This window comes from Saccopteryx leptura, chromosome 5 (genome assembly GCF_036850995.1).
Source record: "Saccopteryx leptura isolate mSacLep1 chromosome 5, mSacLep1_pri_phased_curated, whole genome shotgun sequence".
Lineage (NCBI taxonomy): Eukaryota > Metazoa > Chordata > Mammalia > Chiroptera > Emballonuridae > Saccopteryx > Saccopteryx leptura.
The window spans coordinates 111,148,750-111,172,595 of NC_089507.1; the positions used below are offsets into that span (position 1 = coordinate 111,148,750).

General features: G+C 43.9%; 1 protein-coding gene and 1 pseudogene across 1 annotated transcript; one reads left to right on the plus strand and one right to left on the minus strand.

Moving 5' to 3' along the window:
- The first annotated feature begins 10,200 nt into the window (after window positions 1-10,200).
- Window positions 10,201-13,278, plus strand: GJD4 (gap junction protein delta 4). Its single transcript, XM_066385237.1, has 2 exons — window positions 10,201-10,483; window positions 11,844-13,278. Exons 1-2 carry the CDS (start codon window positions 10,420-10,422, stop codon window positions 12,803-12,805), a joined length of 1,026 nt encoding a protein of 341 aa, XP_066241334.1. The 5' UTR covers window positions 10,201-10,419; the 3' UTR covers window positions 12,806-13,278.
- A 1,345-nt stretch (window positions 13,279-14,623) lies between these two features.
- On the minus strand, window positions 14,624-15,193 carry LOC136405952 (large ribosomal subunit protein uL6-like; annotated as a pseudogene).
- Between the last annotated feature and the right edge of the window lie 8,653 nt (window positions 15,194-23,846).

Here is a 23,846-nt window from a genome sequence, read left to right on the forward strand (position 1 = left end):
TCCCTAACTGCTGGGGTGCCGGGCACGACATAGGCTCAGAGATGAATTAACTGTTGTCTGCTCTTGGCAACACCGCTGTCTGGGACTTCTGAATATAGCTTTTGTTTGTAGCAAACTGGCTATTCACTTGTCCCAAATCAAAGTGGTTGTGAATATTTTGAGGATTAGTGTCCAACAGTAGTGAGTTTTAAAATAGATCAAATTCCTTCATTCCACCTTCTAGTATTTCACAGTAGGAAACAGGCAGAGAGAAGCATACAGGGGGCACATGAGCTAGTCTGTGCATCTTAACAAGACTCTTCCAACACAGAGCTCCCATGTTTGCGGCCACTCAGGGTCTGCAGCCCTCCCTTCCTCTCTCACCTTCCTTCCTTCTCTTTACTATTGCCTAAGACATAAACATGAATTAGAGGAATACATGAGGACTCACACACCTGTATGTGGCCTTTGGACTATGTAAGAAGGTTGAAGCTTGGGAAAAGGAGACTGTTTATGGCACCCCTAATTAGAGGTCTTTGCTTCCAAGAATGATGTTTCTAAACTCACACTACAGTGAAAATGACTGATAGAAATGAGTGTGCTACCTCTGCCAGATGTAGTTTCATCATTTTTAAAAGCCAAATAAAAAAATAAAATTAAGTTCTGGCCAGATAGCTGGTTAAAGCATTTTCCTGGAGCACAGAGGTGGCCAGTTCGATTCCCCTGTCAGGACACATACAGGACCAGCTTGATGTTCCTGTCTCTCTCTCCCTGCCTCTCTCTCAAAAATAAATAAATAAATATAGCAACCAAAGGACTTCTAGCATTTAACATGGTCTATTAGATAAAAGGTAAAGGTGTTTTGAGGCAAGATGTCCTACCCTGAAACTGCCTCTCAGTTATTCAGAGAGGGAAATAAACTAATCATCGCTCTTTTCCCCCAATCTACCTTTATTAGAAAAAAAAGCAACACATGTAAAAACAAAGCTTAATGAAAATATTGTAACTTAAAATGTTTTAGAAAACACAGCATGCACACTGGTTGTAGAGAGGCCCTCCTCCCCACACTGTCATTTGTGAAATAAATATAGCATAGTTAAAAATAGATTGTGCCAACAAAATACTACATGTGGGTCTTCTGTCTAGAGGGCCAGACTTATGCCTGGGACGAGCCCCTGCCACTCAGAGGGGCTCCTGTTGATGTCTGGGGAACATTAGGGGCTCACGGATCCTGCGTTCTCAGAGGAAACAATGTGAACCCTGACGGTTCTGGGTAATTCAGATCTAGGCAACATGTCTAGCCTTCAGAAGCCCTTAGCTTCTGGGCTGAACACAGAAAAGTTGGGACAAAATAATTGACACCAAACATCCAGTCTCAAGGTAAACTGAGTCAGGAAGGGCTCAAAATATAAGAGCCTCTGGTGTGCTGTGACCACTTTGGTCACTGAGCAAGGGAAAGGACCACTCTGGCTGGTTGGCCAGGCCAAAAAGGCCTGTCCTGGACACAGAAGGAGGGGACATGAGAAAACATAAACTCAATTATTCCTGCCATTTATGAAGTCTTTCCACCATGCCCAGCTGTTTACATGTTTTGCCTCATTTCATCCCCTGAACCACCTCAGATGCAGGTGCTGTGAACCACCTGTTCCACAGCAGAGGAAGCGTGGCCCAGAGTAAGCGAGGGGCCAAGAGGCAAATCCTTCCCTTCTTGTGTTCTCTCTACTCCTCTGATGTTGAGCCAACAGGCAGTGAGGTTAAAGGAAGATGGCTGGACAGTGAGGAATCTGGCTGTGGTCTCGTGGGACAAGAAGGCAGGGTGCAGAGGCCAAGTCGGGCAGGCCCTAAACAATTGCTGATGCCCAGTATCTCCTGTCATAAGCACAGGATGCTTCATGAGCACGAAAAAGGCCACAAAACCTGCTCTTGGGTGAAGGAAAGGCAGTCTACGGAAGCCAACCAGAGAGAGGAGAAGGTGCCCCACGGGAGGACACTGCTACGGCAGTTCTCAGAGGCAGACAGACCACCACGGCTGCATGAACTCCAGTCCTGCCGGAGGGCAGAAGGCGGGTGGGGGAGAAGAGCCTTGGTCTTGTGAGGCTGCTGGACCCGGTCCCAGAGGCAGTGGGGAGCCACTGAAGGGCCTAAGCAGTAAAACTTTCAAAAAAGTGTTTAAAGCAAGTTGAATGCTGGGATGTGGGCTTGGGTGAAGTGCATCTTGGTGTCACTCACCTAAAGAGAGAACGCAGGTGTGGCATCTTGGTTAGTCTGAGGTGTAAGCTCTCTTGGCGATATCCAGTGTGGCACTGAACTTGCAGTCTCCGATTTTCCCTCGCAGCACCTTTCTGAAAATCTCATTAAGTTCAACACGTGACAGACCAATATTATCCAATTGTCCACTAGTGGGCAGGAGGGACCAGGTTGACCAGCACTGCAAAAGTGGGCGGTTTTTATAAAAAGGTTCGCCATCACGGTTCTAGGTCGATGCTTTATGCGCAGCGCCACCACAAGCCAGGCTGGAAAGTTTTTCATTTTAACTCCCTGGACATATTTTGTGCTTAAGGTGACATTTAAATTTTACTTTTTCCTTTCTAGATAAATACAGAGGTAACTAGCTGATGTCTGACTCTTTGTTGAGGCCACCTAGTGGCCGCAGGATCTGCTCCCTGTTTCCCACTCATGGTTAACTCTCTGGACTTGCTGAGATCTGTACTCCTGGTCACTGCAGTTTCACTGTTTTTGTCCCATTTCTACTGACTTTTCCAAAAGAGTAAAGGAAAGTCTTGGAATTTGGGAGGAATTCGGTGACAGCCTCTTAACTTGCCTTCAGCACCCAGCTACGTGCTACTTCTTCTGCGAGGTCGTCCAGGGCATCTGTGGGTTGCTCTGTCACGTGTTCCCACAAAGCAGTGCCCACACCATCCCTCCCCCCACCCCGACTGTACCGTAACTGCTCCTACATCGCATTTAAGATGATCTTTCTGCTAAAGGCAGCAGCTCAATAGCTGCTTCTTGCTTGCATTCCCAAGACTTGGCAGAGTTCAATCTGTTAGGAATGAATAAATTCTCAACTTCATGAAGAACATACTACCACCCCCATTTCAAAGATGAGAAGGTGAGCTCATATAGGTTACTACTTGCTGAAGGCCAAACACGAGTAAATGGTTGGGATCAGGACTGAACCCAGTCCCTCTATTCTTGAAGTCAGTACAGTAGCCCTCTCTATTACCTCTGACTACCAGCGACTGCTTTGATGAGTAATTTTTAACTAATTTGCTGTAACACAAACAAAAAAGCCCACCAGTGAAGAGTAGCTGTCTTGGTGGCAAATTCAGCACCCCCAGCTGAATACCTGCAGTGTTTACATAAGACACCCTGGAGGACACCTGGGAGCAGTCCCATCTAGTCTCCCCTCTGCAATGTGTCTCCACAGCTCACTTGTGACCCAGATGTTCAGTGAAGTCACTAGAAGTTACAGTAGGTAGTCTGGTCTATCTATGTGCAGGCTCTAGAAAGGATTGAGGAGCATTCTGTAATTCTCAAAATGTGCTACATGATCCAGAGTCCAGGTGAGTTAGAAAAGAGAGCCGGCACTCACCAGGAACGACTGTGGCTCAGGATGTCCACGGAGCTCCCTCCCTCGCCTGCCTCAGTCTTTGTTCCAATGTGCCCTTCTCTGGAGGCTGTCCCTGACCACCCTGCAGGACATCAGCATCTATGAATCCCTTTCATGCTTGGCTCTGTTCCTTAGTCCTTGTCACCGTCGAATTAATAATTCATTTTGATAAAGATATTGGTCCTTCCCACTAGAATGCAAGTTTGGTGAGAGTGAGAACATGCATCTGTTTCATTCTCTGCCTGGAATAGTCCCTGAGACATGGTCAGTCCTCAGTAAATATCACTACCCTGAGCTGTGTGCCTCATACTACCAATGCTATCTTCAGAGTCATCCATCATAAAAGGACACTGATATTGAGAGTAATTAGTATGAGGGTGATTCCCTCCTGCCTGGAGGGTGAGCAGGTCTGTTGATTGAATTTCACTTTACATCCGAGTGTCTCAGTCCATGCGGGTGGCTATGATGGAACACCACAGGCTTATCAACAAGAGAAGTTTAACTCCTCACAGCTCTGGAGGCTGGACGTCCAGGATCAAGGAGCTGTTAGATTCGGTGTCTGCTGAGAATAGGCTTCTGGTCATGGATAGCTGTCTTTTCCCTGCGACCTCACATGGAAAAAAGAGCAAGGGATGTTTCTTGGGCCACTTTTAAAATGTCATTAATTCCATAAATCACTTTCTAAAGATCCTGCCTTCTAATTTCATCACATTAGGGTAGGACTTCCAGATATGAATTTTGGGGGAGACATTTACACCCTAGTACCCAAGAAGGGTGTTCTGACAAGATCTGTGAATAAAAGGTAAGGTGATGGTGGAAACTTTGCTTTCTTCACAAAGAAAACCCAGTTTTGAGCAGCTGCTGGGCATCTGAACACTCTCCTGTCTGTGCAGTCTGTCCAGCTCATGTGCCCTAGGAGTAGGAAGTGGCTCAGCAGAGGCATGTTGCCTCCTTTTACCAGTTCTCTAGGGGTCCTGTGGCCTGGGTTGTTGATTTTCAGCTGTAAGTCTAGAGTGGGGTGGTACGTGGATGTGGGTGGGAGAGGGTCTGCACAGAGCTGGTTCACATAGAGTGCCTGTACTTGTTGTGGTAAGCTGTATTGTCAGAAAGGTAATTTGCTATATCCTTGTTTGTTACTAGGTTTTGCAGAGGCAGGTGAGATGCAGCTGTAGACATGATTTGTCTGTTGGTACAATGTTGAAACTTGCTTTCTGTGAGCAGTCCTGAAAACACATTTAAACTGTGAGAACAAGCAAAACATCCATTTCTCCTTAATCATGCACACAAAACAGAACAAAACAGGCATCATCATTTCTGAGCCCTCCAGAAGCTGAATTCGGTGGCCCCATGAGCCCCTTGTTATGCTGAACCTGGGACAAAACTTGTCCTTTTCCTGCCAGGCTCCTGGGCTGGACAGGTAGGGCCTGTGGAGGAAAAGCCTCCCCAGGCCCCCCCTTCACTGCTACCCTAGGAGGACTGACAGGCTTTGAGTACACAGCATTGGGGGGGCACTGTGTCATGTGCTTGATGTATCTCTCACTTAGTCACAGTTATTCTAGGGCTTCTAGGGACACAGTTCTCTCTTTTTTTTTTTTTAATTTTTATTTTATTTATTCATTTTTTTTAGAGAGGAGAGAGAGAGAGAGAGAGAGACAGAAGAGAGAGAGAGACAGGGGGGAGGAGCAGGAAGCATCAACTCCCATATGTGCCTTGACCAGGCAAGCCCAGGGTTTCGAACCAGCGACCTCAGCATTTCCAGGTCGATGCTTTATCCACTGCGCCACCACAGGTCAGGCAGGACACAGTTCTCTTGAGAATTGATCTTTATTAGCCTCAATTTATCTTCTCTCTAGTACAGCCATTTTAAACCAGTGTGCTGTGATATCGGACTATGTAGTTGGGGCACTTTTCCCTTAGGATGTCAAATAAAAAAAATGACAACACAACAACAGCCATTCAATGTGGATGCCCTGTCTTGAACCATTAAGTCATATAACAGAGTTGCATCTTATTGGTCACGTTGTATAATAGAGTTGTGTCTGATTGGTTAATTCTTGGCACCAGAAATCCTTATATACAAATATAGGCACCTGATTTTTTTAAAAAAAGTCATTTTGGAGCAAAAAACATAGATAATTACTACTGTTTCTTCTTTGTAAGTCAATAGAAAGTATACCTATTTTTGGTCAGACCAGTAAAAATAGATTTATTTTTTATTTTTATTTTTTTGGTCTGCTGCAGAATTTTAGTAATTAGTTTATGTGTGCCAAGAGATGAAAGAGGTGGACAGTCACTGCTCTAGTAGGTCAGCATTATTAAATGGTCAATCCTTGTTACTTGTGGATTCTGTATTTGCAAACTCAGCGACTTGCTGAAATTTGTTTGTAGCCACTAGATTCATACTCTTGGGCTTTCACGGTCACTTGTGGACCAGAACACTGGCTGTTTGCGGCTCCCAAAACTGTCTTCCCAGCTAAGGCAGCGCAAGATGCTGCTCTGCCTCCTGATTCAGTTGTCAAATAGTGAATATACTTTTTAGAAAGTCTCTTTAGTGTCATGTTTTTCAAAACTTTTGTGCTTCTTGTTGGTGATTTCACTGTTTAAAATGAAACACCCAGGCGTGGTGTTGATTGCTGTCTAGTGACCTAAGTGCAGGGAAACTGTGATGTGCCTGAAAGCGGATACACATGTGTCAGGTTAGTTTTGTTCATGCATGTGTTGTAGTGCTGTTGGCCATGAGTTCAGTGTTAGTGAGACAACTGTGTTTGCTCTGTGGTTTATGTGTTACACAAGATGTCTTTATTTTTTTTTTTTTTTCTTTTTTTTTTTTTTTTTTTTTTTTCATTTTTCTGAAGCTGGAAACGGGGAGAGACAGTCAGACAGACTCCCGCATGCGCCCGACCGGGATCCACCCGGCACGCCCACCAGGGGCGATGCTCTGCCCACCAGGGGGCGATGCTCTGCCCCTCCGGGGGGTCGCCATATTGCGACCAGAGCCACTCTAGCGCCTGGGGCAGAGGCCACAGAGCCATCCCCAGCGCCCGGGCCATCTTTGCTCCAATGGAGCCTTGGCTGCGGGAGGGGAAGAGAGAGACAGAGAGGAAAGTGCGGCGGAGGGGTGGAGAAGCAAATGGGCGCTTCTCCTGTGTGCCCTGGCCGGGAATCGAACCCGGGTCCTCCGCACGCTAGGCCGACGCTCTACCGCTGAGCCAACCGGCCAGGGCCAAGATGTCTTTAAATAGAAACACACACAGAGCAACATTATGTGTTGATTGACAAAAATGTTGTGACCAGAGGCTCATAGGAACCTAACTCTGTCTCGCACCTAGGAGCACCGAGTTTTCTCTATTTCTGTGTTTGTGGCAAATTTATAAAATGTAACTTCCACAAATAATGAGAAGCGATTGCAGTTAGCGTTTATTGAGAGCTTCTTAAAAGTCAAACAATGTGCTACAACTTCATTTAAATGGATCCTGATTCTCAATGACCCTATAAATGAAATATCATTACCTTCACTTTATAGGTGGTACAAGTGAGGCCTGAGTGCTTTGCCAATGTCCCTAAGCTGGAAGGGACAACACCCAGACTGAATAGCAGATGCCCCTGTTGTTTCCTCTTTATTTTTTGTCAAGTTAATTTTGGGAAGCTGCCCTAGCTGGGCACTTCGCACAGCTGCCGCACCTGATCCCGGCTCCTGCTAGGTTTCTTTCCACTGGGTGAGCACAGCACTCCCCGAATGTTCTCTGCGCTCCTCAGACATACACGTGGGAAATATCCCAGGGACCCAGGACACTTCATACAAACAGTGCCCCATGACCGATGCTCCAGCCACGTCCTTCTCCACCACCCTGTCCGTGCTGGCAGTCCTGGGGCTAGGACATCGGGCAGAGCACAGATATCTGCTTGCAAGCGAGAGAGGGCACAAAGGAGGAAGGGGACAAAAGGCAAAGGATGGGATCAGGGCAGACCTAGAGAAGGAAGAGCCAGAGTGATAAGGGTGGGGAGGGACAGGCAGCCCTGCCCGTCGGGAAGATGTGTGGAAGTAAAGAAAAAGACCAAAGGGGGGATACAGACGAGCAGACCCTGAGATGCACCCGTCCCTGACTCTTGGGCAATTCTTTATATTTGAAAGTCCTTTTTTTCCTGTCTGGGAGCTCATTTTGCACATCACAACCACTCTGCATAGGGCAAGGGCACTTGAGTTTTCTACCTGACAGATGAAAAACCAAGGTCACAACATTCTGCTTTACTGCACATTCTAAATAGTCTATTTATATCACACAGCGAAGTTCAGTCATTGCTTTCTTAGTATTTCAATTTGTAAGCCAAACCAAACACCATAAATATAGTCTACTAGGCAGCAAAGATATTTTTCTTTATTTTATGCTTGAACCATGTGACTATATCAATAATTTTACTTTCCTACAACTTCTGTAAATTTTACTGCACATGTCAAAACATTTGACTGAACTAGAGCAAAGCCCCTGTTCTTTTTAAAGGGGGTCAAAATGTTTTTAGTGGATGGAAACATGCCACATGAATCAAGATGAAGGTGGCTTTGTTGTACTTCTGGGAATCTTTCTAGGGATACCACAAAAGTCAAGAATAGATTAGAGAGGGAAAAAAGATAGGAATATAAAGAATGGCTTTCATGGAAAATTGAAATCATTCCTTTTAAGGTTTACAATTTCTACTATGATAAAGAATGGGTTCTTTCCAGAGATGAAGGCCGCAGCCGTGGCCAGATTTTGATGCACCTGTGATTGATGTCAGCAGGGCCAGACGGTGATACTCCACTCCAAATTTAAGACATTGACAAAGCTGATTCAGTGGGAGACACCCTGGGCTAGGTGGGCTGAGAGACAGAAAAAGAATACAGCAGTCCTTCGTCTATCGTGGGGTTAGGTTCCAGAACCCCCCGTGATAGGTGAAAACCCGCAAAGTAGCGACCTTATATATATTTATTTTATTATTTATATACATTTTAAGGCTTTATAAACCCTCCCCACACTCTTATAAACCTTTTCCACACTGTTGTTAACCTTTCTTATACTCTTAATAAACACTTCCTATGCTCTTAAACACTTTCTACACTCTTTTTGTGTTTGTGTGTGTGTGTGTGTGTGTGTGTGTGTGTGTGACAGAGAGAGAGAGAGTCAGAGAGAGGGACAGACAGACAAGAAGGGAAAGAGATGAGAAGCATCAATTCTTTGTTGTGGCACCTTAGTTCATTGATTGCCTTGACTGGGAGGCTACAGCAGAGAGTGTGGCCCCTTGCTCAAGCCAGCAACCTTGGGCTTCAAGCTAGTGACCTTTGGGCTCAAGCCAGTGACCATGGGGTCATGTCTATGATCCCACACTCAAGCCAGTGACCCTGCACTCAAGCTGGTGAGCCTGCACTCAAGCCAGATGAGCCTGCGCTCAAGCCGGCAACCTCAGGGTTTCGAACCTGGGTCCTCCACATCCCAGTCCAATGCTCTATCCACTGCATCACCACTTGGTCAGGCTCTACACTCTTAAACCGATATAATTTAACAACATACTACAACTTGAATGATGAAGATGATGATGAATTAGGTGTACAGTACTGATGATGTGGAAGCAGCGTCGCTGCGTTTTCCATACGCGTGAGTCTTTGTCTACTCATCTGCTGTATGCTATGTATTTTATTTTGATTTAATATTCTTTTAATATGTTTCACTTGATATTTTTATATTGTTTTCCATTTTTAGGCTAGAAAATGCTTATTTTATCACAAAAATAATTAAGATAATAAATATATAAAAATATCTATATACTATAAAATCTCTTGATATAGTGAAAAATCTGTGATACAAAATCAAATATATACAATTTAAAAATTTGCAATACAGTGAGACCATGAAAAGTGAACTGCAACATGGCGAGGGACGACTATACACAACCCACAAAGGCTTTCTGGACCACTTAGGGATTGAAATTGCATTGATGTGAATTGTTACACACCCACCACATGTGAGGTGCTCTCAACGCTGTCCAGTCATGTCTGCCTCCCATGAACCCTTGAGTGGAACAACACAGGGCATCGTGATTTTCCCTGTTGCAAGAAGAGTATGCCTGCGAGATTCAGTGACTTCCCCAATGTCCAGGTGGCTGCCTCACCTTTGTGCCCAGGCCTTTTTTCTCAGAGTGAAGGGCTCAGGTCACTCACCCAGGTAGGAAACAGCTAGTGGATAACTGAGTCACAGCCTAGAGCTGGGATGCAGGTCCGAGGTACAGCCTTGTGTTTTCCTCAATGGTACAGGACTTGAGCATGAGGACAAGAACCTTTTGAGTTCCATTGGGTTATGTTTCACAGAGATGACAAAACTTGAACATTCTAGTGTTTTTTAAATAATGGAAGTAGTGTGGAAATGTTTTAAAGGAGAAGATATCTTTTTTCATAGAGAATTTACTTTTTTTTCTTCTGCTAAATGTGGTCACTTCTATTATGTTTTCTGAAGCCTCTGTCTCTCCTGGTGGAGACATGTGAGCACTGCCAAGGGGCTGGAATGTCCCTTCCGAGAGGATAAGAATAGCCTGCAATGAGAGATCACTCCTGTTGTCTTCTGGTCACTGCAGTTGTCAGAGCCACTCGCCTTAGAGGCAAACAGCTCAGGGGCCGTCTCAACTTAGAGACAGAAAAACTGGCCTCTTGCTCCTGGGCTCCAATCTTTCCTGTTTCCAGTTTTCATTTTTAAGCCTTTTGTGGTTCACATACATTCACCCCTGCAAAGACTTCCCATCTCCCTGAAGACCACAGATTTTGGACGTCTCTGGCAGCTGTGGGTCTGCAGCATTCTGGAAGCATGGACCATTATGATGTGCTAGGGTTCCTCATCATCACATTAAACTGCAATGTGACTATTGTAGGTGAGTACGGAAGACACCTCCAGAATTCTTACTCTGTTTTTATTGGTTGACCCCCCTCCGCCCCCTCAGACAAAGGCCTGTGCAGGGCTGGAGCAAAAGAGGCTTCTGCCTGCGCCTGGGTGTGAGTGCTGTTTCTCTCCTGGGGCCTCTTCCTGCTGACATTCTGGTGCTGAGTCTGAAGCCTTGAAGCAGGTGTCACTCCTGTCCGACTGCATTACCAGAAAAAGAAACAATACAATGAAGGTTCAAGGGAAATGAATGTCTCTATTATTATACTTTTCTCGATTGTCTTTTTAGAGTTTAATCTTGAAGATTAATTTTTAAAGATTAGCAATTTCTCTTGTGTTTTAAACCAAATACCAATTTTAGTTTAGTTTTTATTTTTTAAGAAAGAAAGTAATAAGGATTTCTAAGTTTAGTGCAGAGAAGACACATTTTTAGAGAAGTGTGGGTGTCCTAGAAAAAGGGGTTGAGAAAACAATTAGTCATTGATATTTTTCTTACTCTTCCTTTTGTAGAATTTAAATAATATCAACTTGGTCTTTAGAAGTTTGAGTCAATAACTTTATCAAGTAATAATGTTCTTTAACTGCCTTTGTTTATAACAGTATTGGGTGATGTTTTCTGATCTCATCACAACATAAAATATTTACAAATTATTTTGACTGAGTCTTAGACATGTTCCCACATAGTTGATTGATGACATGAAAAGACTTTTGAATTTATTGTGATTCTCCAGGTTGGCCATATTTATTCATGATAAGTTAAAAAAAAAAAAAAAAGAAAAATACCAAGTCTCATTAATTCATAATGACTGAAATAGGGGAAAAGGAATTCTGAATTACAGAAAAAATCTGATAAATTGAATGTTCTTACAAAATTTGATTCCAAGAGGCTGAATACAAACCTTGTTATGAAATGAAGGTCTTAGGGACCACTTTCATAAATAAACACTGAAATTAATAGTTGTATTTGGCCCTTAAGGAGCTTAAGCTCCTAAAAAAAATTAAGATTTTTTTTGTATCATTTTTCTCAGCCTTGCGCTCTTTGTAGACCCGTCAGTTGAGGAGATGTTACCAAAAGTCGGAACTTGTGGAGTCGAATTAAACATTTTTAGCATGTATGCTTTTTAATACTTGCTAATCTCCAAGCATTTTACACACAAGTTGTTCAAAGTGTCGGACACATCGTGAGTGCTCTACAAATATCTGTCGCAGGAGCTGGTAGCTGACACTGTTGCTATGACTGAAATGCGTGCTTAAGGACCTAGGTTTCTCCCTCAGCCCAGCACGTGCTGCAGCATGGTGGGCAGGAGGAAGCACGCTCGCACGTGGTGTTCATCCTGTCTCCTCTTTTCCAGGGAAGATCTGGCTTATCTTCATGATCCTGCTGAGGCTGGTGGTGATCGTGGTGGCCGGGGCCCCCGTCTACCAGGACGAGCGGGAGAGGTTTGTGTGCAACACGCTGCAGCCGGGCTGCGCCAACGTCTGCTACGACACCTTCTCCCCCGTGTCCCATCTGCGCTTCTGGCTGGTCCAGAGCGTGTCCGTCCTCCTGCCTTCCGCGGTTTTCGGCGTCTACGTGCTGCACAGAGGGGCCGAGCTCGCCGCCCGGATGCCCTTCTGGCCCGAAGGCGGCTCCAGGGACCAGGCTCCCGGCGACCTGAGCCCCAGGGAGGCGCACAGCCTGGTGGTGCCAGACTTCTCCGCCGGCTACATCGCGCACCTCTGCCTAAGGACCTTGGCGGAGGCGGCATTCGGGGCCTTACATTACCTCCTGTTCGGCTTCTCGGTGCCGCCCAGGTTCTCCTGCGCCCGCGTACCCTGCTCGGGCGCAGTGGACTGCTATGTTTCCCGGCCCACGGAGAAGTCCACGTTGATGCTCTTCCTCTGGGCGCTCAGCGCGCTGTCGATGCTACTTAGCGCGGCCGACCTGCTCTGCAGTCTGCGCCGCAGAACGCGCGTGAGGCCAGGGGGCCGCGGGGGCGGGAGCCCCGAGTCGGCGTTGCGACTCGGGCGGTGGGCACAGGGGACCGCGCTCAAGCACCCTGGCGCGTGGACAGGAGAGCGCGGTGCCCACAGCACCGGCGGTCAGTCCGCTGCGTCCGGACGGATGGGGCTTCCAGACGAACACGAGAGCGAGCTGTCCTTGGTTAGTGACAAGCTGCCCCGGGCTTGCGCGGAGCGCGGGGGAGTATCCCGCACGGCGGCCCCTCAGGGGCGCAGGAGCGAGCATCCTTCTTCTCCCCGCGGTTCGCCCGCGCGCCCTGCTGGTGCTGGGAGCTCCCTGGTCCTGGAGTCCCGACGGTCCGAGTGGGTGTGAGGGCGCGGCTCGGCGGCGCAGGGATTGAAGCACACGCGGACCGAAGGGGAGGCATTGCCTTGGCACGTGGGGAGTGTTAGTGTGCCTGGAGAATGTCACCAGGCAGGAAGGCAGCTGCATCTGGTAGGAGACTGACAAATCCATTTAATCAGATCACGCTTTCTCCCGAGAAAGTCCTCGCGGTTTGGAGGCGGGCTGATCAGACAGGTGCGGACTGTAGACGCTCTGACCCATCCACTGTCTTACTTTTTCCTAGCTAGCATATACGGTGTGCTTTATGTAAAGCGTGTTCTTTTACATTGATAAAGCTTATTAGTGTTGTGCTGTTTTCTGGTGAATTATTATGAGGTTTTCTTTTTTTTTTTTTTCTCTTTCCCTTTTTGTTTGTTTTACTGCATCTCATGCTTGTCATCAATAGAAAAACATGAGTTTAAACTCCTCCTAACCTCTTCAATAAAATCAATGCTGAGGGGTGCTTGTGACATCATTGTGTTCCAGGAGAAAGGACAGATGCAGGAAATGGGACGTCTCTGGGGCGTCTTTGATGGTTGTCGCATGTGTGGAAGGTGTCCAGGGTGCAGGTGGGCCCTGACCTGCCCGCGTGTGTGTCTCTGAGTGTTTGTCCCCACTGAACAGAGGGAGCTCTGTGCGGCCGGTGAGTGGCCCTGGAGCCGCCTACTTTTTCTAGTCTGGGTTTCGTCTGTATCCTTTAGAACCTTTCTGTTTCAGGGGAGTGGAGGAAAGACACTGGGGGTGCTGCTGTGAGGTCACTGTCCCTGGCCATGCTTTCTGCGTGTGCACCAGAAACTGACTCTTCCCCTGCTCTGGGGAGGGACTCCCTACAAGCTCCTCGCTGCGCTTCTCTGAGTGGTTCTGGTCTGCGTGATTCTGTGGGACATTCAGTGCTGCCCTTAACTGCCTAATGGTGGACCCAGTGCAGCGGAAACAGGTGCTATGGGACAGGACACACCTGCTTGCCTCACCCAGAGAGGTAGAGCCACCTGCTACACTTCCAGAATTAATGAACAGCTGACGAAGAGGAATTGCCCTCACCCATTCAAATAATAAGAAAGCTGAACAGCTTGACCTGTGGCGGAACAGTGGATAAAGCGTCAGCCTGGAATGTTGAGGTCCCCCGCTGGAAACCCTGGGCTTGTGTGGCCAAAGCATATATAAGAAACAACTATGAGTTGATGCTTCTCAATCCTTCTCCCCACTTCTCTCTCTCAAATCATAAATATAATCTTAAAAAAAAAGGTGAACAAATGTACTCATGCATAACTAATGAGTATTTTTTAACTGTTCTAAAGAAGACTTTGACAATGAACTATCTGCCAGAATGGAGAATAACTTCCTATGTGATGTATCTACAGAACGTCCAAGCAATTGGTTAAAACTTAACATATAATAAAAAATTGGTTTTGGCATAAAGCTATTGGAATGAATGTGCCTATATTTTACATATGCAATAAATAAATTTCTCTCTCTCTTGCTCCTCCATTCACTGAGGACTGTGAGCCATGACTCAGACCCCTTTCTTCAATACTTAGATAAATGTCTTCACATAGCAAATAAATGTGATTTTGGGGTCTCATATCCCTAAACTGTTCAGGGGCAAATCTGGTTTTTGTCTTTTGCAGCATGCAATTCTGGACTCCCCAAGGTTGAGCATAGCCTTAAAGATACAAGGATTCTCTAGCGTTTTGTTACTACTTTCCCCCTCCTCCATATCAACATATGGCTTTTATTGCATCTTTAAAATATCACAAATAAGTCTGAGGAATCATTCAGCGTCTTGCTGTTTCTGTAGCTGGATAACTTAGATCTTATTCATCAGCCTACTGAATTGCTCCTTTTCCAGAAACATAGATCCCATCCACAAATGTTCTGATATCCTTACTGTTAACTGTTAAGACTTGTTGAATCAAAGCAGCTGAATTTGATACAAGTCCAATGACATTTCCATCAAGAATTGACTCATCTTTCTGGGCTTGCGATACAGAACCAGCAATGCCTGCCCTCACCTGAACCCTGCAGATGTATTTTTCACTCCAAAAATTTCTGATTTCAACAAGAGCACCAGTCTCCTGAATAACAACATTGATGGGGAATGGAGAGCACATAGTCTTCATCTTGTGACGGAGGCCCAGTGTAACACCCTTGATTGTGTTCTGCACATGACTGCAAATTATGCTAATGGTGGACAGTTCCTTTCTGTTTTCCCACCATTTGTCAACCTGGAACCTCTTCTTTCTCTTTCCAAGGATACTGAGTTTTACATGGATGTGATTGGCGCCTCTGGGGCCCTTCAGAATAACTGTGCGTCCCTTCTGAGTGATGTTGACATTTTGAGATGTTGTCTGTCTGATTGCTGAGAATGGTCTTCATCTTCTCAGTAGATGTGACAGAGAGCTTCATTACTATTTTAAAAGTAAGCTCCACAGGTCCCTCAAACTCGCAAGTATTAGCATTGATAATGGTGCGTGATGGAATCAACTCAATACTGGTGGTGTGCACCCAGTCAGGAAGCCTGGAAAACAGCTGGGAAAGAAAGGTAGATTGATTTAAAATCACAGTGTGATTTTATTTGGATGGCATCGGGAAGGGCTGGTTTGGCCTCTTTGCTGATGTTGACAATCCCACTTTCAGAAAATCAGAGACTTGGGTTTGTTCCATGAAAATGTCTATATACTATTCAGAGCGATGGGTGCTAAGAGGGAAGGGGAGAGGAAGGGGTCAAGGGTAGACTCTGGCTTCTCATCCCATTCCACCATTATTTAGCAGGTCACTTCCATACTCTGGGCCTGTTTTCTTCTCTAAGTGACAAGGGACCCAGACTGATGGTTCTATAAGTTTAGGAATCCATCAATGAGATGAACTGAATGTGGGTTAATTCTTTAGGTCCTTCCATCCTGTTAACTGTCTAAGCATAGGTTTTGATAAGATGAAGATGGATAGAACAAATGAGGCCTGTGTGTCCTGGGAAGAGCTGCCATGAAAGAGAAGAGGGGAACCCATGGAGCTGAGGGTGATTCACTAACCTCATGCCCTACAGAGTGATGGCAGAAGGCTTAGTGGACAGACACTAGGGTCATTTGATGTGACCCCTCCTGTGAGGAGGAAACATGCAGATGTGGCTTTGAGTGTTCTGGAACACAGGTGGTGGTGGTGTGACCAGGAATGCACTGCTGGAACATGCAAGTGGAGGAAACCCTTCTCTTCCCTTTGCTGTCACCTAGGAAACCTAGTTTTGCAATTTAGGTTCTGAAGCCTTTTTTAGTTATTTAAAGGGAGGAAAAAAACTTAGACTGTATCTAAAAGGTAAAAAATGTAGAGAGTCATGTGGTATCAATATTTCTTTTCAAGATTGTTTTAAAAATTTCAACTTAAAAAAATATTTTATTTATTGATTTGAGAGAGAGAGAAAGAGAAAGCAAGAGAGAGAAAGAGAAAGCAAGAGAGAAGAGGTGGGGAGGAGTGGGAAGCTTTAACTTGTACTAGTTGCTTCTCGTATGTGCCTTGACTGAATAAGCCTGAGGTTTCAAACTGGCGATCTCAGCATTCCAAGTTGTAGCTTTATCCACTGTGCCACCACAGTTCAGACCCTTTTCAAGATTCTGACTTGCTGCTCTGCCTCTTCAATGCACTGGATACATGAAAGATGAGTTCCAGTGTGTGTCCTTCCTGCAGAGTTACTGAGTCACCATCGCCTAAAGCAGAGGCAGTGGCAAGTTGAGGTAATTATTGCTGCTGTAACAGGTGAAGCCCAATGTTAGCCACTTAACACAGAAGTTTTGTAAAGTACACAGAGTGTTCCGCAGAGTACGGAGAGCATGGACCTCTCCCTCCTGCAGCCCTCATCATCTCCCACCCACAAGCCAAGGCTGCTGTGGCAAGGACAGGTCCAGTGCTGTTAAGTCAGACTTCACAAGGGTACCAGCTCGTCTGGCACTTTCTCTAGTGAGAACTCAGCCCTGACTGCTCTGGAAGTTGTTATGTGCCCAGAAAGAAGGAGGAAAAGCCTGGCCAACAGCTAGCCAGTGTTCGCCTCCAGCAGCAACGATTTTCTGAGCACTTTTCCCATATGAGGCATTAAATAAATCTTTAGTGATCAACACACTTGTCTCAGAGCAGCGGAAGTGAAAGTAAAGACATGAGCTCAGGTCCTTGAATACGTTGGGGCTGGAGAGGAGAAGGGGATAACAAGCTTAAAGAGAGCTGACTGGACTCACTGAGCCCTGTGCTTCCAGACTGCCCTTTTAAATACGACCATTTCAAATGAGAAAGGATCTTTGTTGGAGTAAGTGTATGTGCAGGCACCTGTCTTAGTTAACTCTTTGGTCTTTGCACAATGTCAAAGGCTTGTTTGATATTGTCTAAGTCTAACCTTCCAGGATCTTTAATTCAGAAATCTCAGGTTAGTGTCTAGGTGGATCCTCAGGGGTCCAGCAGTGGCATGGCGGGAGCCCACTGGTGGAGTCCAGATGCTGACCCAACATTGCTGCAGCTGACTGCCTGCTGAGACAGTCACAAATCCAAGAGTATGAGGACTAATGAGATTAGGCTTATGCTTTTCCAAGAGAAGTATTTGCAGAATTGATAAAGATGAGGTGTTTTTTTTTGTTTGTTTGTTTTTTGTAGGATGTTGCAATCTATTGTGAGAACTAGTTTGTAATTTTCTGAGTGTAGATTCAGTTTTAGGAAAGAAATGATGAGGAGGGTGCTGCTTTGTGGATGAGGACTGTGGAGGAAGAGGCACATGGCTGTGCTGAAGACTCCTTGCGTTGGAAATGCTTCCCACCCATCATTTCAGCACCTCCTTCCTAGGGCTGGCTCAGCAGCACTTTGTAAATCCTGCTGGCTGTATTTTGGCTGTGCTGAGGGGCACATGTTTCCTAGAAACACAACAGATGTCTCCCGACTTAAAATATACATACATGTATGCATATTTGTTGCTTCCTCCCATCAATCCTAGAGCAAATCTCTTCCTCTGTGCTGTGACCCAGACGAGATATGTGAGTGGCAGGAAATAGAGCCAAAGGAAGAGATGAATTCTCTCATCAGCTGAACATGGATGAAATGAGTTTCATGGAGAATTCAGGAACTTAAGTCAAATGCAAAATCTAGATGTTAATAGGAAGAGCTCTTTCTTCCCAGACAGGTGGAGCAGAGATGTGGAGGACATGTTCTGCACCTAGCCTTTCATCTCTTGCTTCTGTTTCTTCATTTGAAGCTAAAATTAAAAAAAAAAAAATTAACTTATCATATAAGAAGCCATTAAAATAGTGGGAAGAGTTCTAACACAAGGTTACTGTTCCAGAGCCACTATTCAAAAAGTCTAATTCCTGTGAACTTAACTTTTCTCAGTTCTAGAATGAGCATAGAAGGACAGCTGTACTGGGGGCTTGCTGGGAAGTTCAGATGAGCTAGTGGACATGGAAGAGGCCAGAGAGGAACATAGTAACATGTCTGGTAAGGTGTTTCCTGGGCTGTGAAATTGTCTCTGCTTGACAGATCACCCTAAACAGGTCTCTACAGAAATTTGAGATGATAGGACATTTGCACAAGGAGGAAAATGTCCACAGACCTAGCAATATTCCCCACCTTCTCCCCTGTCGTTTCTGACTAGCAGGGGCCTCTCTTGGACTACACTTAAGATGCAGTATTTATAAGTTCCAACATGCTAGTTTATATCTGGCGGTACCTCTTGACCATTCCTGGTCTCCTCCTTTTTTGCTTATTTCTGCACAGAAAAAGCAAGATTTCAAAATTCTCAGCAGCAGATTTAGGAACTGTGTGAGGTTACTCTGGATGACAAATGAGGGATAATGGAGAAATCATGGTCAGCCTGGCCTCATGGGAGGGAGATAATTTAACATTTTTGGGGGGCCAAGATACAGCCCCTTATTTCTAATTTTTATTTTTGCACACAAATGTCTGACCTTGTCCTAATATATATATATATATATATATATATATATATATATATATATATATATATATAGAGAGAGAGAGAGAGAGAGAGAGAGAGAGAGAGAGAGAGGAAGGAAGGCAGGGAGATGAGAAACATCAACTTGTAGTTGTATCACTTTAGTTGTTCATTGATTGCTTTCTCATATGTGCCTTTACTGGGGGGCTTAAGCCAAGTCAGTGACCCCTTTTTCAAGCCAGTGACCTTGGTGCTCAAGCCAGTGACCATGGGATTATTTCAATGATCCTACACTCAAGCCGGTGACCATACACTCAAGCTGATGAGCCCCAACCAGTGACACTGAGGTTTCGAACCTGGGACCTCAGTGTCCCAGGTTGATGCACTGCGCAACCACTTGGTCAGGGTATTGCCTGGCTTTTCCTGTGATCAGGTTGCACATTGCAAAGGTTTGGCTTGAGATGTGGCTTTGTAGTAAGATGACAGCTGGGACAGACAATGGTGGACCCAGATAGGTATCAGGAACCTTCGGTGTGCCTGCTCAGGAAGCCATCTAGTGGTGTCCAGCAGACACAACTCTCTCTCTTCATGTGAGATTCCTTATTTCAGCTGTTCATTAAACAGCTACCAAAATCCTTCCCTTTTGGCTGTAACTTGTCAAATAAGGTATCTGCAAAGGTGCGTGAAGCTTGGTTTAAGAAATGATGTGTTATGATTTTACGGTTATGAATTTTTTTTCTCCTGTTCTTGTGCTTTAGAAAGTTAAAGTGCTTTTGAGGTCACAAATAGTATTTAAGAGGAAATTAAATGTCTATAAATTGGTCTTCTTCTCCTGGGACATTTGATTCCAAAACAAACTTGGGCATTCAAGGTGACACCAAATATGTCTGGTACCATTTCCTTCAGAAATGAAAACTCAGTAATTTTATTGTATGCAAGTGGGATTTAAAAAAAATTTTAGAGTAGATTTATTTATTTTTAAAATTAATTTTAATTTATTGTGTTAATAAGAATTCAAGTGTCCTACTCAATATAACACCCTCACCCCCATTCACATGCCCCCCAATTATACCCCCTTTGCCCCTCTCCCCTTAACCTTTGCTCGTCCTTCCCTTTGAGATTTGGTGTCCTGTTATCTGTATCTCTGTGTTATGTATATATAATTCCACTAATCCCTTCACCTTCTCTGATCCCATCCTCTCCTCCCCCTTCCCTCTGACAGCTGTCCCTATGCTCCCTGTGACCCCCACCTCTGCCTCTATTCCATTCCTCAGTTCACTTTGTTCATTAGATTCCACATATAAGTGAGATCATATGATGTTTGTCTTTCTCTATCTGGTTTACTTCGCTTAGCGTAATAATCTCCAGGTCCATCCATGCCATCACAAAAGGTAAAAGTTCCTTCTTTTTCATGGCCATGTAGTATTTCATTGTGTAAATGTACCACTGCTTCTTAATCCACTCGGGACACTTGGGCTGTTTCCAAATCATGGCTATTGTAAACGATGCTGCAATAAATATGGGGGTGCATTTCTTTTTTTGAATCAGTGTTTTGGGATTCTTAGGATATATTCCTAAAAGTGGGATAGCTGGGTCAAAAAGCAGTTCCATTTTTAACTTTTTGAGGAAACGCCATACTGTTTTCCACAGTGGCTGCAAAAGTGTATTTCCACCAGCAGTGCAAGAGGGTTCCCTTTTCTTCACACCCTTGTCAGCACTTATTGTGTGATGATTTGTTAATGAGTGCCATTTTGACAGGTGTGAGGTAGTATCTCATTGTGGTTTTAATTTGCATTTCTCTGATGATTAATGACATTGAATATTTTTTCATATGCCTATTGACCATCTGTATGTCCTCTTTGGAGAAGTATCTATTCAGTTCTTTTGCTCATTTTCTATTTATTTATTTATTTATTTTGTATTTTTCTTTTTTTTTATCTTATTTTTATTAATTTTAATGCAGTGACATTGATAAATCAGGGTACATATATTCCGAGAAAACATCTCCAGATTATTTTGACATTTGATTATGCTGCGTACCCCTCACCCAAAGTCAAACTCTTCCGTCACCTTCTATCTGGTTTTCTTTGTGCCTCTCCCCTCCCCCCACTCCCTCTCTCTCCTTCCTCACCCCCTCACGACCCCCACCCCCCCACCCCCATTAACATCACATTCTTGTCCATGTCTCTGAGTCTTATTTTTATGTCCCATCTATGTATGGGTTCATATAGTTCTTAGCTTTTTCTGGTTTACTTATTTCACTCTGTATAATGTTATCAAGGTTCATCCATGTTATTGAAAATGATCCGATGTCATCATTTCTTATGGCTGAGTAGTATTCCATAGCATATACTATATATGTACCAAAGCTTTTTAATCCACTCGTCCTCTGATGGACACTTGGGCTGTTTCCAGATCTTTGCTATTGTGAACAATGCTGCCACAAATATGGGGGTGCATTTCTCCTTCTGGAACAGTGCTATGGTGTTCTTGGGGTATATTGCTAAAAGTGGGATAGCTGGGTCAAAAGGCAGTTCGATTTTCCATTTTTTGAGGAATCTCCATACTGTTTCCCACAGAGGCTGCACCAGTCTGCATTCTCACCAGCAGTGCAGGAGGGTTCCCTTTTCTCCACATCCTCGCCAGCACTTCTTCTGTGTTGTTTTGTTGATGAGCGCCATTCTGACCGGTGTAAGGTGATATCTCATGGTGGTTTTAATTTGCATTTCTCTAATGATTAGTGATGTTGAGCATTATTTCATATGCCTATTCAAGCGGCCATCTCTATGTCTGCTTTGGAGAAATGTCTATTCATTTCTTTTGCCTATTTCTTGATTGGATTGTTTGTCTTTCTGGTGTTGAGATTTACAAGTTCTTTATAAATTTTGGTTATTAACCCCTTATCAGATGTACTGTCAAATATGTTCTCCCATTGTGTAGTTTATCTTTTTATTCTGTTCTTATTGTCTTTGGCTGTGCAAAAGCTTTTTAGTTTGATATAGTCCCATTTGTTTATTCTGTCTTTTATTTCACTTGCCCATGGAGATACATCAGCAAATATAACCCTGCGAATGCTTACTGCCTATGTTTTCTTCTAAGATGCTTATGGTTTCATGGCTTACATTTAAGTCTTTTATCCATTTTGAGTTTATTTTTGTGAATGGTGTAAGTTGGTGGTCTAGTTTCATTTTTTTTTGCAGGTAGCTGTCCAATTTTCCCAACACCATTTATTAAAGAGGCTGTCTTTACTCCATTGTATGCCCTTACCTCCTTTGTCAAATATCAGTTGGCCATAGAGCTGTGGGTTTATGTCTGGGTTCTCCGTTCTGTTCCATTGATCTATGTGCCTGTTCTTATGCCAGTACCAGGCTGTTTTGAGTACAATGGCCTTGTAGTATAGCTTGATATCAGGAAGTGTGATACCTCCCACTTTATTCTTCTTTTTTAAGATTGCTGAGGCTATTCGTGTTCTCTTTTGGTTCCATATAAATTTTTGGAATATGTGATCTATATCTTTAAAGTATGTCATTGGTATTTTAATTGGTATTGCATTGAATTTATAAATTGCTTTGGGTAATATAGACATTTTAATGATGTTTATTCTTCCTAACCATGAGCACGGTATATGCTTCCACTTGTTTGTATCTTCCTTGATTTCTTTTATCAATGTTTTATAATTTTCTGAGTACAAGTCTTTAGTCTCCTTGGTTAAATGTACTCCTAGGTACTTAATTTTTTTGGTTGTAATAGTGAAGGGGATTGTTTCCTTAATTTCTCTTTTTGACTGTTCATTGTTGGTGTATAAAAATGCCTCTGATTTCTGAGTATTAATTTTATATCCTGCCACCTTGCTGAATTCATTTATCAGGTGCAGAAGTTTTTTGACTGAGATTGTAGGGTTTTCTATCTACAATATCATATCATCTGCAAATAATGATAGCTTTACTTCTTCTTTTCCAACTTGAATGCCTTTTATTTCTTCTTCTTATCTGATTGCTGTGGCTAGGACTTCCAGGACTATGTTGAATAAGAATGGTGAAAGGGGGCACCCCTGCTTTGTTCCTGATCTTAAGGGGATTGCTTTTAATTTTTGCCTGTTGAGTATGATGTTGGCTGTGGGTTTGTCATAGATGGCCTTTATCATGTTGAGGTATGTTCCCTGTATTCCCACTTTGTTGAGAGTTTTGATCATGAATGGGTGCTGGATTTTTTTTTTTAAGATTTTTAAATTTATTCATTATAGAGAGGGGGGAGAGAGAGAGAGAGAGAGAGAGAGAGAGAGAGAGAGAGAGAATGGGGAGGAGCAGGAAGCATCAACTCCCATATGTGCCTTGACCAGGCAAGCCCAGGGTTTTAAACCAGCAACCTCAGCGTTTCCAGGTTGACGCTTTATCCACTGCGCCATCACAGGTCAGGCAGGGGTGCTGGATTTTATCAAATGCTTTTTCTGCATCTATTGAAATTATCATGTGGTTTTTCTCCTTCCTTTTGTTTATGTGATGAATCACATTGATTGATTTGCGAATATTATACCAGCCTTGTCTCCCCAGAATAAATCCCACTTGATCATGGTGTATGATTTTTTCCATATATTGTTGGATCCAGTTTGCTAATATTTTGTTGAGGATTTTAGCATCTATATTCATCAGGGATATTGGCCTATAATTTTCTTTCTTTGTGTTGTCTCTGCCTGGTTTTGGAATCAAAATTATGCTCGCCTCATAAAAGGAGCTTGGAAGTTTTCTTTCCTCTTGAATTTTTTGAAATAGTTTGAGAAGGATAGGAGTTAGTTCTTTGAATATTTGGTGGAATTCACTTGTGAAGCCATCTGGCCCAGGACTTTTCTTTGTTGGGAGTTTTTTGATAACTGTTTTGATCTCATTTGGTGTAATCGGTCTGTTTAGGTTTTCTGATTCTTCCAGATTGATTTTTGGAAGATTGTATGTTTCAAGGAATTTCTCCTTTTCGTCTAGGTTGTCTAGTTTTTTGGCATACAGTTCTTCATAGTATTTTCTTAAAATATTTTGTATTTCTGTTGTGTCAGTTGTTATTTCTCCACTCTCATTTCTAATTTTATTTATTTGAGTCCTCTCTCTCTTTTTCTTGGTGAGT